This window comes from Manis javanica, chromosome 12 (genome assembly GCF_040802235.1).
Source record: "Manis javanica isolate MJ-LG chromosome 12, MJ_LKY, whole genome shotgun sequence".
Lineage (NCBI taxonomy): Eukaryota > Metazoa > Chordata > Mammalia > Pholidota > Manidae > Manis > Manis javanica.
The window spans coordinates 12,309,952-12,326,288 of NC_133167.1; the positions used below are offsets into that span (position 1 = coordinate 12,309,952).

The 16,337-nt window shown below is 37.9% G+C and overlaps 1 protein-coding gene across 14 annotated transcripts in view; it reads left to right on the top strand.

Moving 5' to 3' along the window:
- DOCK10 (dedicator of cytokinesis 10) overlaps positions 1 to 16,337 on the top strand; it is a 233,745-nt gene that overhangs the window by 195,994 nt on the left and 21,414 nt on the right. For 12 of the 14 annotated variants that reach the window (XM_073218047.1, XM_073218048.1, XM_073218053.1 and 9 more), the window contains exons 32-47: positions 601 to 776; positions 901 to 1,017; positions 2,091 to 2,202; positions 2,912 to 3,033; positions 3,126 to 3,240; positions 3,326 to 3,392; positions 3,628 to 3,675; positions 4,238 to 4,339; positions 6,466 to 6,590; positions 7,875 to 7,987; positions 9,548 to 9,685; positions 10,335 to 10,517; positions 11,047 to 11,157; positions 12,907 to 13,122; positions 14,654 to 14,711; positions 15,041 to 15,139. In XM_073218047.1, the coding sequence (XP_073074148.1) occupies positions 601 to 776; positions 901 to 1,017; positions 2,091 to 2,202; positions 2,912 to 3,033; positions 3,126 to 3,240; positions 3,326 to 3,392; positions 3,628 to 3,675; positions 4,238 to 4,339; positions 6,466 to 6,590; positions 7,875 to 7,987; positions 9,548 to 9,685; positions 10,335 to 10,517; positions 11,047 to 11,157; positions 12,907 to 13,122; positions 14,654 to 14,711; positions 15,041 to 15,139 (1,902 nt within the window). The remainder of the gene's footprint in view (positions 1 to 600; positions 777 to 900; positions 1,018 to 2,090; positions 2,203 to 2,911; positions 3,034 to 3,125; positions 3,241 to 3,325; positions 3,393 to 3,627; positions 3,676 to 4,237; positions 4,340 to 6,465; positions 6,591 to 7,874; positions 7,988 to 9,547; positions 9,686 to 10,334; positions 10,518 to 11,046; positions 11,158 to 12,906; positions 13,123 to 14,653; positions 14,712 to 15,040; positions 15,140 to 16,337) is intronic. The other 2 variants (XM_073218044.1, XM_073218045.1) reach the window with 2 other exon arrangements.

Genomic DNA, 16,337 nt, shown 5'->3' on the forward strand with positions numbered 1-16,337 from the left:
GTTCCCTGATCTCTGAGCCATAGTGACTTAACATGAATTAAGTGCAAATGGTGGGGAAACTTAAATGCAGACTAAGAAATTTGTACGAAAGTTTCTCTACCATCTTTCTCGATCTGTTATTGAAATCTCAGTTCTTGCTCTCTTCTTTGGCTGCTGTGCTTACTGGCCTCCCCCAACCCCTGTGCTTCCCACATACCTGTGCATGCAGAAGTCTGTGCCATCGAGACCATATTGCTTCGCTTCCAATCTCCTCCCCTTCGCTGCACTGCTTCCATCTGCTCCGGCTTTCTGCATCTCCAAATCTTACACATCCTCCTATCCATAATATCTCCTAATTCCTCCAGATAGAAAGTAAATTTTTCTCCTCTCAACTCCTACAGACAAGCCACTTTTCTGTATTTTGACATTCAACATTGAGCATTATTTGTATTGGTAAACAGAATACTCACTGAATGCTCCTCTCACACTTCCTGTCTCCGTAGCAAGACTGTATTACTGAATTCCTCCTCACAGTGAGAGGACTTGATAGTTGAGTGAAAATCTCTCTCGGGTACATCACTTAATTTTCAGTAACATGATCTCTTTACTTTCCTCATGAAGATATGCCTGAATATTCCGTCACGAACGAATTTTGCCGAAAACATTTCTTAATCGGAATTCTGCTCCGAGAAGTTGGCTTTGCTCTGCAAGAAGACCAAGATATCAGGCACTTAGCTTTAGCAGTCCTGAAAAATCTAATGGCTAAGCATTCATTTGATGATCGATACAAAGAACCAGTGAGTGACCTTCGTTTCTCTCATCCCCAAACACCGTTTAATGGCTTACTGCATTAAATGCAAATCTAACCTAGGGGCGTATTGATTTTTGTGTGAATCATTTCTTTTGTCTCTTTCCACCTAGGGAAAGCAGGCCCAGATAGCAAGTCTATACATGCCTCTGTATGGCATGCTTCTGGACAATATGCCAAGGATTTACCTGAAGGACCTGTATCCTTTTACCATCAATACATCTAACCAGGTACGTTTGCATGAGATTTCAAATGTCCATTTAAATAATTTGCCTTTTCTCTATCTTGGCCCTGGATCACCATTTTCCCCCAGCTGCGAACAAACTGAGGACCAAGCAGCACTCCTTGCTAGGTATTTTCAGACGTTTGCATCAGTGTCCTCTTATCCTGACCGGTACCAGAAGTCTCCCACCAGTTCGTATCTTCAGCGTTTTTTTTTTTCCATTTTCCTCTATTTTGCAGTGCCTTCCAATTCTGTCGCACTCATAGTCCAACCTCGCTGCCCCACCTTTCTGCATCAGCCTTATGACCACCTGGGTTAATATAGCCAAGTGCCTTATTTATAGTCACAGCCCAGGAGCGGCCTGTTTACCATCCTTCCTCCCCTGAGCAATCACAGCGACTGCACAACCACCCAGTTGAGACCTGTTGCCTGTGTTCAAATCCCAGATGAATTAACACGCTGCTGAACCCAGTAGCTATGCAAGATGTTGCCATCTACAAGTTAGAAGTTATGCCTTAGGAATTTTTTTTTTGGAGAGAGGACCTGTTCAGATCCCAGCAGTATCAGTTATTATCTATGTAACCTTAAATTAAGTCATCCAACCTCTTTAAGCTTCCATTTCCTTCTTTATAAAATGGTATAGAATACCTCCATCACTGGATTCTTAGGGGTACTAAATTGTGTAATAGAAAACACTAATCATAAGACTGGCACATAGTGAGTTTTTAAAATCTAGTTTTTAGTAATAGTAATGTGCCTCAGCTAACCTATGATAGTAATGATATATAATCTATAATATAATTCATGAATATATCAATAACCATGCCAGCCACTGAGTCTATATCTGAAAGACAGTTTCCACTAGGATTTTTAGAAATCACGTAAGAAATTAAATGGGGATGAAGAGTATGGTTTTGACTATATTCATTTTCACTGCCCACCTCGGCAGAGGCCTTTGCTGAAATACAAAAGATCAAATCAAATATCTTCTAACTATAAGTGTAACAGAGAAAGCATATGTAGGTTTATAATGTTGAAATAAGTTGATTCTCATTAATTTCTCCTCTGCTTTGAAAACAGGGGTCTAGAGATGACCTCAGCACCAATGGAGGGTTTCACACCCAGTCAACTATGAAGCATGCAAACTCTGTGGACACATCATTTTCTAAAGATGTTTTAAATTCCATAGCAGGTACTTGAGTCCTTCCGAGAACACTTGTCTGTGTTTACATGGTGTATCATTGTGCTTTTTACCCGCTCCATAATTCATGACATGTAATCTGTATGTCAGAGTATACTACATTTATACAGCTAACTAGTCTTTTTACATATTTCTGTGAATGTCATCTGAGGCTGCTTCCGCCACTTAGCATTCATATTTACTTAGCTCAAGGAGCAATCTACTTGGATGTTATCAAATTGCTTCAGTCTGGAAACAGTCTTTAAGTTTTCATTGCATAAGCTTTTTAAAATGTAATAGCCCTTCAACTCCAAAGTTTATTTTTAAAGACCATTTGGAAATGTCATCTTCATTTCTTCTAAACTGTCAAAAATTGAAAGCTTCTTCCCCAAAAGCTTCATTATGAACTTTTATCAAAGCATTTTTAAAACAGAAACTATTCTTTTAAAAGCTTTTTAAGAAATCAAATGAACAAGCTTCACTTTATTTCCCATTTATAATGGTCTAAATTATCCTACATCCTTAATGCTGGCATGGCCATGGTAGTAATACTTAAAATGTTGCGTGTCTTTAATGCCAATCCCAGACTTTATTATGTCACCCTTTCACAATGCTACTGCCATCTCACGATCAACACTTTTTTGGTTCATCAATTTAGCTGTTTCTGTGTGTGTGCCCATATATCTCATTATCATCTGTGTGCTGTGGCTTGTGTTTACAGCATTTTCATCAATAGCTATTTCTACAGTAAACCATGCTGATTCCAGAGCCTCATTGGCAAGTCTTGACTCCAACCCAAGTACCAATGAGAAGAGCAGTGAGAAGACCGACAACTGTGAGAAGGTACGATGCCACTCCCAGAATTACTTAGCATCATCTGAGTCCAAAAATATCTCTGACTCTTACTCGGTCCTTATTGGTTCTTTGATTCCTAGATCCCACGACCCTTGTCTTTGATAGGCTCAACTCTTCGATTTGACAAGTTAGATCAAGCAGAAACCAGGAGTCTTCTTATGTGCTTTCTTCACATCATGAAGACAATTTCGGAAGGTAAAGAAAGCTCTTTGAGATTCAATCTTTTTAAAAAAAAGATTGAATTGCAAAACCTCTCATGTTACGTGGCATTTTCTTTCAGAGACTCTGATTGCCTACTGGCAAAGAGCGCCCAGTCCAGAGATGTCTGACTTCTTCAGCATCTTGGAGTAAGTTATAGAGTTGATTAATTAACACTTTTCTGGAACCTTCAAAACAGTTCAGTATCCAAACCTTTATTCTAAGTACCCATATGGTGAATTATCTATTAATAATAATGCATGAAATATTTAAAGAAAATTTAACACTTTTCTTTCAGTGTACTTAAACTTGTATAAGTTACTTAAACTTTGTATAAATAAAAGAGCATGAATAATCAGAATGTGTAATTTTTTTCCTTTCTAGTGTTTGTCTTCAAAATTTCAGATACCTAGGAAAACGTAACATCATAAGGTAATAATATGAAATTCCAATAGGTTAGCATGATCTTTTAAAAAGAATTATGACATATACTAATGTATCAGGTGGGACTTACATACATATATGTTAGAAATCTTAAGATGAAAATAAGGATTGCAAAGTTGACCTCAGATTAAATGTAGAAGTGTGACAGCTGCACTCCAGCTAGTAGGTCCAGGAAAACTGTCTAGGGAGAAAAGCACAAAACACACATTTCTAAAAGGAATCCACATTTCACATATCTTCTGAACTAATTTATCTGTCTTTATATGGATATAACTTGTAAGATATCTATGTCAGCAAATATTTCCAGTAAACTAAAAATAATTAATCTGGAAAAATTTTCTGCTGTAATCCTTTTCTCATAAGAGACCGCAAAGCCCCCGGCACCTTCACTAAACCCCCAATTTCCCATTTCCAGAAGGAAACGTGATTTTTGTTTTTCAGAGTGCAGTAATTGTTTCATTTTCAGTAATCACTTTTTCAGTTGTCATTCTTTATTTACACATGAATTAGAAATACTGAACTATGATTAAAACATCAGTTTTCCTTGCAGGAAAATTGCTGCTGCATTTAAATTTGTGCAGTCCACCCAGAACAATGGAACTCTCAAAGGATCTAACCCTTCCTGCCAATCCTCAGGCCTCCTGTCACAACGGTACTGTCACATTTACTGGATATGTAAGATTACATTGTGCATGTACATCTATGTGTATATATGAATGTATGTATGTGGAGGGTTGGTATAAATGCATGTGAATCCATAGAACCCCAGATTTTTATTAAATAATAATGAACATGCTTGTGCAGATTTAAATTCAGTATCTGTTATTCTTCTATTATCCTTTAATAGCTATTACCCTTCTGAACCCTTTTTTGGCTTAAATAAAATCTCTCCAAAAGTACTTTTAAAAGTCCTTTTCATCATGTCACCTGTAATTAATATTTTAAATATATGTATATATGTATTTCAATCCAAATGAAGATTTTTAAGCAACTCTATATTTTTCTCTAAAGAAACTTCTTAGGTACTTTACCTATCTGCCCTGTCAGTTTATAAAGACCTAAGAAGCAAGGATTATCCTTAAGTGAACCTGAAAAGACATAATTCCAATAAATGCCTCTTTTAATGTTTGCTAATCTCCTAGTGACAAAGTAAAATACCAGATCATATCTTCTCATTTCTTTCAGTAATTGCAATATTGTAGCAGTGTTCTTAGAGCTGACATTGTTTTTGAAAGGATCAAAGGCAGTGAGGAGGCATGGATAGCCCCGTAAACTCACATTAGACTCTCCAGTCACTACGTTGATTTGATTAGCCTACCCTGTGGGAAACATTTGCTTGGAATCCTACTTTAAACCTCCTCTGGATCGAGCAAATAAGAACTCTTTACTAAAATTTTCCTGTTTGATTTATTCTTCCCTGAGGTACTATAATAATATATAATATGAAAATGGCTATATTTTAGACAGAGTTTTAGAAAGAAATATGAAAGTGGTATATAGCCAATAAATCATAGAGTAAGTTTTGCTTCTCTGTCTTTGGAGACTCCTTGAAATTGCCCTCTTGTGAGAAAGTAAATGAGAAAATGTAATGGGCATATTTTACTAATGGTAATGGATAGAGCACTATAAACAATTACTTTCCATGTTGAATGACATAGTACTCACCTGAGGTCATTGTAGTTGTGTAGAATTTTGGTGTATTAGATTTGAGGCTTCTCCTGCACCCTTTGGACAGATCCCAGCCATGCCTGCTCTTCTCTTAGAAGCCAGGGTTTTCCCTCCAGGAGTTGCGGACTAACGTAGACTCAAAACCTGGAAATAAGTCAGTCCCAGAGGTCCAAGGTATACAGCTCAGAACCCCCTATTCCATGTAGCTTCAGGAACGACCCAGACTTCCCTGGCTACTGAACGTCAGAGTCAGATCTCCTGGGTCTCGATCCATCCAGAGCATTTGATTCAGCCAGAACAAAGTAAGCCTGGAGGGGAATGACAAAGAGAAAACATTGCCTTTTTTTTGGCTTGACTCTTTAGCGTGTTTTCGATTGCCTGCTTTCCTCAAATAAATAAATGTTCTACGACCTTGGCCCCAGCTGATAGTGTAGTCAAAGTCAAGACTGGGAAGTGTTCCTACTTCCACTACAACACTGGCTCATTCCCCAGTTGGAAGTGCCAAAGAGGCGTTGAATGAGAGCCATTGTAGACCACGGGCATGGCCCTGGGAAAGTAGCTGCACGGAGGTCCCCTCGGCTCCCTCGCCAGCAAGGGTGGTATGTCAGCCCTCTGTGGGCATGACACAAACAGAATAACAAATTATGAAGCATTTCCAAATACAGATAAGTAGGAAAGCAAGGGTTGTTTTAGACCAGATTTTATGTCTTTACATTTTATCTCCTAAAAGTAACTTCACACTATTGACCTGTACAGTATTGCAATTTTGTGATGTTTAGCACTGCACCTTCCTGGTCTACCAATACCCAACTTAACATCCACAGAACCCCAGATTTTTATTTAATAATAATGAATATGCTTTTAAAGATTTAAATTCAATATCTATTATTTTTCTGTTATCCTTTAATATCTCTTACCCTTCTGAACCTTTTTTTTGGCTTAAATAAAATCTCTCCAAGAGAAGAACTTTTAAAAGTCCCTTTCATCATGTCACCTGTAATTGATATTTTAAATAAAAGTATTCAAATTTTTTTTTTACATTTGACTCCATCAAGAGTATTTGGATATCACATCCTAGTATTTTAACCATTTCTCTTATCTAATTTTCAGGATGCATACCACTTCCAGTCATGAAGGACATAAGCAGCACAAATCACAAACTTTACCCATAATTCGAGGCAAAAATGCGCTTTCTAACCCCAAACTCTTACAGATGTTAGACAATACCATGACCAGTAAGTAAACCACAGATAATAGGAACAAGATGGTTATCACTTTTTCCTCTTGCTGTATGGAGGGCATGAAATGCATTATAATGTTTCAGAAATGTAAGAAATGTTGTGCCACTGAGACCTCTGCTTTGTAGGCTGCCCATAGCCCAGGGCATGTTTCTGAGAGAAGAGAATCTCCAGAGAAAGGTTAAAACAATGTAGTGTCTTTATGAGGAGAAAGGAGGAAAAGCAAAGCTCTCAGTAGAATATGCTCCATGTAGCTCTACTGGAAATAAGTGACTTTGGTTTTGTGAGGTTATGGACGGGTGTGCGGGACAGGGTTGTTCTCTCAACCAGATTATTACTGCCTGCTCTTTGAGAAGAGGAGAAAGCTGTCCATGTCCTAGAAGCAGTAGTAAGTGTAACATCTTAAATCCAAGGAGTCACACATTCCAGCTAGTGAATGAGTTAAAAATGCAACTCAGTGTTTCATTTCACGTAAATGTTTGTGATTCAGGGACATGACATGCGACCACAGTTAGCCATGTGAAGGTATATTCCTTAACCTATAAATACATTTAGTGCCTTTCTGTGGAGATCATTAATGGAAACTGTTCACTGAGACAGTACATTTGTTTTACTAGCCTGGGAGTATAAAATGTGACTTAGACTGGTGGCTGAGTCAATGGAAAAGTAAGAAATAATGGAAAACAGACCACTATGGTCCTTTGGACACTCTCTGACTGACATGAGAAAGGACACACCACTGTCTTAGGCAGTTTGAGCCGCTGCATCAAGATGCCATAGAATGGGCAGCTTACAAACATTTCTTATAGTTCTGGAGTCAGGGAGGCCCAAGATCAAGGTGCCAGCTCACATGGTGTCTGGTGAGAACCCACTTCCTGGCTTGCAGACGGCCACCTTCTTGTGCCTTCACATGATGGAAGGAGAGAGGATGTCTCTGTGATTCTTTTTGTAAGGGCACTAATCCCACTTATGAGGGCTCCACCCTCAAGGTCTAATTACCTCTCAGAAACCCCACATTCAAACACCATCACACTGGGGGTTAGGGCTTCAACATGTGCATTTGAGGAGGACACAAATATTCAATGTATAGCACCCACTCAAAACTTTCTAGTGCTTTGATTCAGCCAGTAAGGAAACTGAACAAGCAAAAGTACTGTGGTTTAATAAGTGATTCATCATAACACCAGTAAATATTAAATATGTCATAACAGAAGGTAGTCCTTTATAGGGTATAAAGAGTTTTCGTAGACATTTATGCATGTTCCACTTTGTCGTTTGTAGGCAGCTCCAATGAAATAGACATAGTGCATCATGTGGACACAGAGGCTAATATAGCGACAGAAGTTTGCCTGACTATTCTAGACCTGCTATCCCTCTTTACTCAGATTCACCAGGTGAGTATGAGCTTAACATCTGCAACATGGTAAAATGGGAGGTAGCTAAGAACATGTTTTCAAGATATTTTATGAAATCAATTAACCTTATATGAATCAGTATGAGTGGAAAACATTTTAAAAATGAGATTCAAGATTTATCAGAAGTTGACTAATGCTTGATTGATGCACATACATGCATATTTCATACTGCCAAATAACAAATGTTCTTTCTTCCTTATTTCTCCTCCTTCACTGTCAGGCAGGCTGGGCTGAGCGAGAATATGACTCTACTCTTCAGTCTCAAAGTAAAAGACAAATGACAGCTAGATACAACAGACTAACAATGTTGAGCATCTTTTCGTGTGCTTATTTGCCATCTGTAAATCTTTGGTGAAGTGATTCTCCTACATACTATTAGAATGGCTACAGTTAAAAAGACTGACCATACTAAGTTTTAGTAAAGATATGGGGAAACTGGAACTCTCATTCACTGGTGAAAGGAATGCAAAATAGTACCATTGCTTTGGAAAACAATATGGTAGTCTAAACAGTTAACCATACATCTATCATGCAACTAGACATTCCGATACCAGAAATTTATCGAAGAGAAATAAAAGCATCTGTTCACACAAAGATTTGTACCCAAATATTCATAGGCACAGTATTTCTAATAATTAATAATTAGACACTGAAAATAACTCAAAAGTACATCAACAGGTGAATGGATGTTTTTAAATCAATGTATCCATCGAACAGAGTACTTTTCAGTTATTCTTAGTGAAAGAAGCCAAACAAAAAATATATATATACTGTACAGTTCCCTTTATATAAAATTTTATAAAATGCGAACTATAGAAATTATACATCAGTTATACTCAATAAAGCTGTTAAAACCATTGGATCAACCTAATGAGCTTATAGATATTACTGGTTAAACTAGGAAAGGTTCGATCCCTTGAATAAAGTCTACGCCAAACAGGATGATTACACCAGTAAAACCCTGCTTTCAGGTGAAATGTCAGCATGGGGGTTGAAAAAGCAAAAGCCATATTTTAAAACTATTGCTCAATGGAAATATTAATCAAATCCCATACATCTCACAGGTACTGCTAATACCTATGAGGACCTGCCTGTCTGTGACCTCATTTTCTACCCCTCTTCCAGTCCCACCCTAGTCACCAAGCTCTGGCTTCTCTGTTCTTATTCTGAACTTGGAACTCACAACCTCCTTTCTGACTCAAATCCCTGGGTGCTGGCTGTTTCTCCCCAGATCTGGCAGGCTCCTTCAGCTCGCATGCCAATTCATCCATTAAAGAGGTCTTAACTAACTACACCTTCTAAAGTAACTCCACTTCCAAAGCAATCACTTTCTGTTATATCATCATTCCCCTGCATTTTCTTATTTATTAGTATTGTTAATCACTGCTCTGTAACTTTCACAGGGAGCCTAGAGCTTATCTTCTTCAACATTTCCAGCACCCAGAATTGTGCCTACAGAGTAGATCCACAATTAATATATTTTGAAAGAACACAGGTGTCTTTCATTCAACCTAAATAATTTCTGTGTTACATTTCCAGAGACAACTCCAACAATCTGAATGTCAGAATTCAATGATGAAAAGAATCTTTGATACCTACATGCTCTTTTTCCAAGTAAATCAGTCTGCCACAGCCCTAAAGCATGTGTTTGCCTCCTTGAGACTGTTTGTATGCAAGGTAAGGGTCCTCCAGAATCTACTGAAAGCTCACATATTAATCCTTCTCTCTCTCAATATGGGGGGAAGAAGGTTTATTGTCTTCTATTTTGGTTAGTTTGGTTTTATTAGACTGTTTATCGGGTTTTATTAAACTATTTGGCTCATGGTCTACAAAGAAGTTTGTAGCCTTGACTGACTATCTGCTTGGTTATCAAGGGGGGAAAAAATAGCATCAAGCCACCAATTCTTTGGGTTTTCAGTGTGCGGCAGAGAGTTAGGTAACATACCATCAACGGTGATGCCCATTCTTGCAGAGTTAAAGGTTCCACGTTAAAGTAGATACAGTCACCATCTCTGAGGACCCCTTTGGTTTTCCAGTGTTGGGTGGACAGGAAACATCTCAAAGCTCTTCTTCACTGGTTCTGGGTTATCAGTTATTGATGCTGGGATACTTACACCATAGAGAATGTCTATTTCTATGGAAAAAAGAAACACTGACAGACACTTTAATAAATAAAATTATATCCTCTTCCACTTGCAAATGGAGGGAAAAGAATAAGTTAAAAAGAAAGAAGAACGATTTTATTCTAAGGAATTTTAAAATACGAGCATAAACAGAGCTCAATGAGGGAGTGTTGCTCATTTCACCAGCGCTTGCATTTCCATAGTTTCCTTCAGCGTTCTTTCAAGGGCCTGCCGACCTGTGTGGCTCATTCTGCTATGAAGTCCTAAAATGCTGTAACCACAGGTCACGGTCAACTCAGACAGAAGCTTCAGCACTTCTCTATTTTTTCATGAGGAAGAATTTTGAATTTAACAAGCAGAAGTCAATTGTCCGGTCCCACTTACAAGTAAGTGCTACCAATTTTCATTAATGCTGCTGTTAAAACCACTCCTCTGTTTCAGCATTGATAAAAGTCTACTGGCCCCAGGGCAACAGTTCCCGGCTTCTCCACCAGATTCCTGCTTAAAAATGCCCATCGCGCTCCATTCTGATTCACAGGACAGAGGGCAGCAGGGCAGAAGTGAGCAAAGCCCATAACTCTGTGCCTTTCCTTTCTTCTGTCAGGCAATATGAGGATACAGAATACGCAATCCGGGAATCCATGGCTCTCTCAAGGATGCCAAATCCCACCAGATTCTAAATGCATAAATAATTTTTTATTCAAGGCATCCCACAACTGATTCCTACAACATCCCTCAAGTATTTAGGGTTATAGGAAAAGCCTTAAATGACATGAAGACTTAATACATAAGGATGTTCTTCATTGGGCCTACAGGCGAACTGAATGATATATTCATACAACCCAAGGGATTTCTTTAAAACTATTATTTCTGAGTTACTTTCTTGTGAGATTTCATTTTCCTTTTCTCTTCCAGCTCATCAAGGCCGTAAGCCAGCTAATAGCTGATGCTGGGATCGGAGGTTCTCGGTTTCAACATTCCCTTGCAATTACCAATAATTTTGCTAATGGAGACAAGCAAATGAAAGTAAGAAATGCATTGTAAAGAACTTCTTAATAATTTGAAGGGCTTCTTTTAAAGAGTTAGAAATAAACTAAGAACTAAGCTGGATTCTTTTTGTGATATAGCAAAATAATAAAAATACAAATTCTGTGTTTTGCTTATAGAGACTTTAGCTGAGTACTTACATGAACTTGCTTGTTTGAATTAATAATCAGCTTTTACACCTTCAGCATATAATCTGTCCAGTGGAATTTCCAAGATGTGTGATTGAATAATATGTAACAAGAAAACTGACCACAAACATCCAGAAATACAGTAATTCTCTCATAATCCCATTCTTGGTCAAATTCATTTTATCTTTCTTTTAGAACTTTCTTAAGACTTCCCCTTAAGTCATTCCATGCAGAGTCCAGGGGAAGAGCACGGCATCAGGCCCAGCTGAACGCAGGGAAAATAATGTTTTCACACCAACTCAAAAAGATATCTGCACCCCCATATTCATAGCAACATTATTTACAATAGCCAAGACATGGAAACAACCTAAGTGTCCATCAAAGGATGGATGGATAGAGGAGTTTGGGTACATATATACAATGGGATATTGTATTGTTCAACCATTAAAAATGAGGAAATCCTACCCTGTGACGGCATAGATGAACCTTGAAGGCACTATGCTAAGTGAAATAGGTCAAAGACAAATACTGTAGGATCTCACTTATATGTAGAATCTAAAAAAAAACAAATTCATAGAAAAAGAAATCAGACTTGTACTTACCAGAGTCAGGGAGTTGGGAGAGGGAGAACTGGAGGAAGGTGGTCTAAAGGGACAAACTTCCAGTTATAAGATAAATTAGTACAGGGGATCTAAAGTACAGCATGATGCCTACTGTTGCTGTGTGATATTTAACAAGTTGTTGAGAGTAAATCCTATGAGTTCCCATCACAGGAAGAACATTGTTTTTTCCTGTTTTCTTTTTTACTTTGTATCCATATGAGAAGATGGATGTTAGCTAAACGTATTGGGGTGATCATTTAATAATATATATAACTCAAACCATCATAGTGTATGCCTTAAACCATATAGTGATGTGTGTCAGTGCTCAATAAAACTCAAAGACATTTCCAAGTAAAAACTTGTTTAATAAAAAAATATTAATAATAATGTTTTTCAGATCCCCTCCAACTATGGCCGCTGTTTTTACCTCTCTATCTCTCAGTTCAGTTTTCCTCTTTGTTTACATCATTCCATGAACTTACTTTCTCAGAAATTCTGAGGATCCTGGTAATATTCTTAAACTGTAAAAAGCACCTGATTCTATAGTGCCAGTTAAAGTTCTAGAATCAAATCTCTTTGATCCAACCTTGTATTGCATGCCCATCCCTAAATCAATCACTGGGGCATGGGGGAATCAAAGAATATGATTGGCCAGGCCAGTGTCACATGCCCCTGCTAGTGCCTGAGAATGAAGTAAAAACATTCAAATCATGTAAACTAGAGCCAGGAAAGAGAGCATTTCAGAGGACAACCAAAACACTATAAACAGAAGATAGGCTAGAAGGCAAAAGAATGGCATCTACTACAATTCTGATCTTCAAATATACACAACCATAATCACAACACATAGAAGGCATATATAAAGAAAACATGTATTTAAGGACAGTACACAGAATGTACCAAAGTGTGATGTCAAGCCATAATTACTAGCATAACTTGAACTAAGTAGACTTATGAATTCTAAACAGATAATGACCCAGGCTCTCTCTTGTCCAAAGAACAGCAACTTCCCAGCAGAGGTGAAAGATCTGACTAAACGTATAAGGACTGTTTTGATGGCCACAGCTCAGATGAAGGAGCACGAGAAGGACCCCGAGATGCTTGTGGATCTCCAGTACAGCCTGGCGAACTCCTACGCAAGCACCCCCGAGCTACGGAGGACCTGGCTGGAAAGCATGGCCAAGATTCACGCAAGAAACGGGGACCTATCCGAGGTGATTAGCAAAAGGCTCAGTCATTCTGCATTGGCACTGTCTTCTTTATCAGGACACTTGGATTTTCATTTACAACAGGAATATAAAAAGTTACCATAGTTTCCCACTAATAGAGTTATGACCTAATTATATAATGTGTGTGTCAAATTCGCAAGTGGGATTCAAGGATGTCTGACTCCACGTAGGTGACATCAAATGAAGGCCAGACTTAGTGGAGGCACCTGTATTGAGGATATCATTGAAACGCTGAATGTTACAAGCCTGAGGCTGAGGAAGAGCCTTGGCCTTGACCAAGCCTAAGCCTGGTTGTAAGGGTGTCTGGAACTGGAGAGTTATTTAAGTTAATGTTCTGGAAACTTCTTCCCTCCAATTGGAATTAAACAGGGCAGCTCGCCGCTACAGTAAGTAAACACAAGTCGGGGTAATCCGTCCTCATATGCAACTAGCCTGAACTGGTAATGGAAAAATTTAACACCCGTGAGAGCCACATAAGGAGAATCCGCTGTGTGAAAGATCTAAATCAATAGTCAACTTCCTTACATCAGTTTAAACACCGGGTGGATTTATACACAGCAAATCACGGGACCCAAGTGGCTTCTGCACACTAAGTGGGGCGGTTCTGCCTTATGCCCAGAAATACACCCCTTCAGGGAAGAAATTAATTGGTCTAGGATAGTCTGAAAATCTGAAGCTTTTCTAAACACATATGACAAAGACTTGGGGATGGGAATAAAGCGAACCAGAGGCCTCACTTTAAAGCAGTTCACTGAAGACAGGAATGAGAAACCCAAGGTCCCTCGGACTGCCCTGAAAATAGTGAAATTATCACATAAAACTTTAAAAGGCAAAAACTGAAGTTGTTCAGAATCTTTAGCAGGTCTGGGCCTAGTATGTGTTCAGCAATGTCCAAGGCTTTACAGAAGATATTAGGAAAAATATATATATCATCCATATACTCTAGTTTGTGAGGACAGCATGTTACATTAGACCACACTATTTAATCAGTTGCCACCTTGTGAGGTTACCATTTTAAAGCAATAGAAAATCAAAGGGGGGTCATTACTGAAGGTAGAAAATGTAAGAAGACAGCTTATTTTTACTTCCAATTTAGATCCAGATGCTATAGTTTATAGTTTAAGCAAGAAAAGAGAAATGTGGACTTAACATAATGCACATCGTAGACAGATAGATTAGATAGATAGATAGATAGATAGATAGATAGATAGATAGATAGATAGATATTAAGGAGGAAAGATAATGCTATGGAAAAATTCTTCTGGTCAGCTCATTCTCCCACCTGAAAACTACTTCAAGAAAAACAAACGGAAACTGCCAAATACATGTTTTATTCTTGATTGTGAATATTTTGGGAATCTAATTGCATCTCATCTTCAAGTCTGCAATTAAAAGAATTCCTCCGCATATTCTGACATGGAATACTGATTCACCTTGGAGATTAGTCCTAATTAGATAAATAGTAAAATCTACAGTGTGCCTTCTTCTGAAACAGTTTTCGTTTTTATTATTGCAGGCTGCTATGTGCTACATCCATATAGCTGCCCTCATTGCAGAATACCTAAAAAGAAAGGGTAAGATGACCATTTGGGGGGGAAAAAACCCAATTAACATGTTGAAACTGAAGTCAAAATTAATTTATTCATTATCAATTTTATTATTTTATTAATCCGTTATGCTATTAAGGAACATTAATCTTCACAGATATTTCTAATTACATTGTACTATTAAATGTTAACTCTCTCTTTCATGCCGTTGTTATGTTTATTTTATATAGGACAGGGCTAACTGGTCAGCTTCTTAGTTCAAATAGGAATGCTTCACTAGTTAACAATTTATAGTTTCGTAAGCTTGTATTAACAAACGTGTAGCGATGTCCTAACCTCATCTCGCACTACCATAGGTTACTGGAAAATGGAAAAGATTTGCACAGCATCCCTGCTCCCGGAGGACATCCACCCCCGTGATAGCAACCCATTACTAACAAGTCCTGGTGGAGGAAGTGAGTGGTCTAACTGCCCAGGAAAGCTCCTGTACCCCCACGTAACGAGCAGAGGCAATCAGATCGCTGCTTACATTTTACTTCAGCCACACTCTTAAATTCAATGTATTCCTAAAAACCAAAACTATCTCAGAGCTACGTAACTTACTCTAGAAAACCCTGAAGCTAGTACCATTCAGAAGTCCACCCAAATTTATGAAGTTTAGATTACTGAAAAGTTCTCAGCAAATAGAAAGACATCTTACCCAATGTTCAGGATTATGAGTTATGGCCATATTTGCTACCAACTTGCATGCTAATCGGCCCTTGGGATTTTATTCTGAAATTCATGAGTTGTTCAAATTTTCAAAAGAAATTCATTTTCATTTTGAAATGTAATAAATCTATCAATTCAAAATAAGGGGTGCCAGAAATATAGTTTGTATGCAGGACTATATAATCAACATGCTTTTTTAAAAGCATACACTGATTCTAACAATTTACAACATATGATAATTTACAGTGTTGATTTCCTTTAACTAAAAATATTCCATCTTCACTATCCAGTGCAAAAGGGTTTTGTAACAATAACTAAGGAATTACCCTCTGTTAAAAATTTGGCAGTGTAGGTAACATATTTAATCAATGTTCTCTTGCAAAAGTTTGTTCAAACCCAAAGTTTATGAACTGCAATCTATTTCCTAACACATTTTAACTTTCAAAATGCAGTGAAAAAACAAAAAGTAAATGGACTCGAGTTGAAATATTTTGGAAATTTAGTTGGTCCCTTTTCCTTTTAAAGATGTATATATTGTGTAAAGAATCTCGGTGGACTTTTCAAATAGGATATTTGAATCAAATGACCAAAATGAACTGTGAGACCATGAGGTCACTTGTTAAGGACCTTGGAGAAGGGACCAGACCTGGCATCACGCTCATGTCCACCCTAAAATTCAGGGAGCTTCTTCCTTGGCTTCACACTCCCTATTTAGCTTTATTTTTATATGCAAGTCATCAAAGCATCATTGTTTTATTTACTCTGCCTTTTCCCACCAAATGCTTTTCATCATAATCAGACACCATATAATTCCAGAAAAGCTAATTCAAATTCTAACTGAAAACAAAATTGAAGAAACCTGATAAAACTAAGTGCCAGTTTGAGGAGTTGTGAAAACTTATACCCCAAAATGTTGTGTGAAACTTCGTATCCATTGGCATA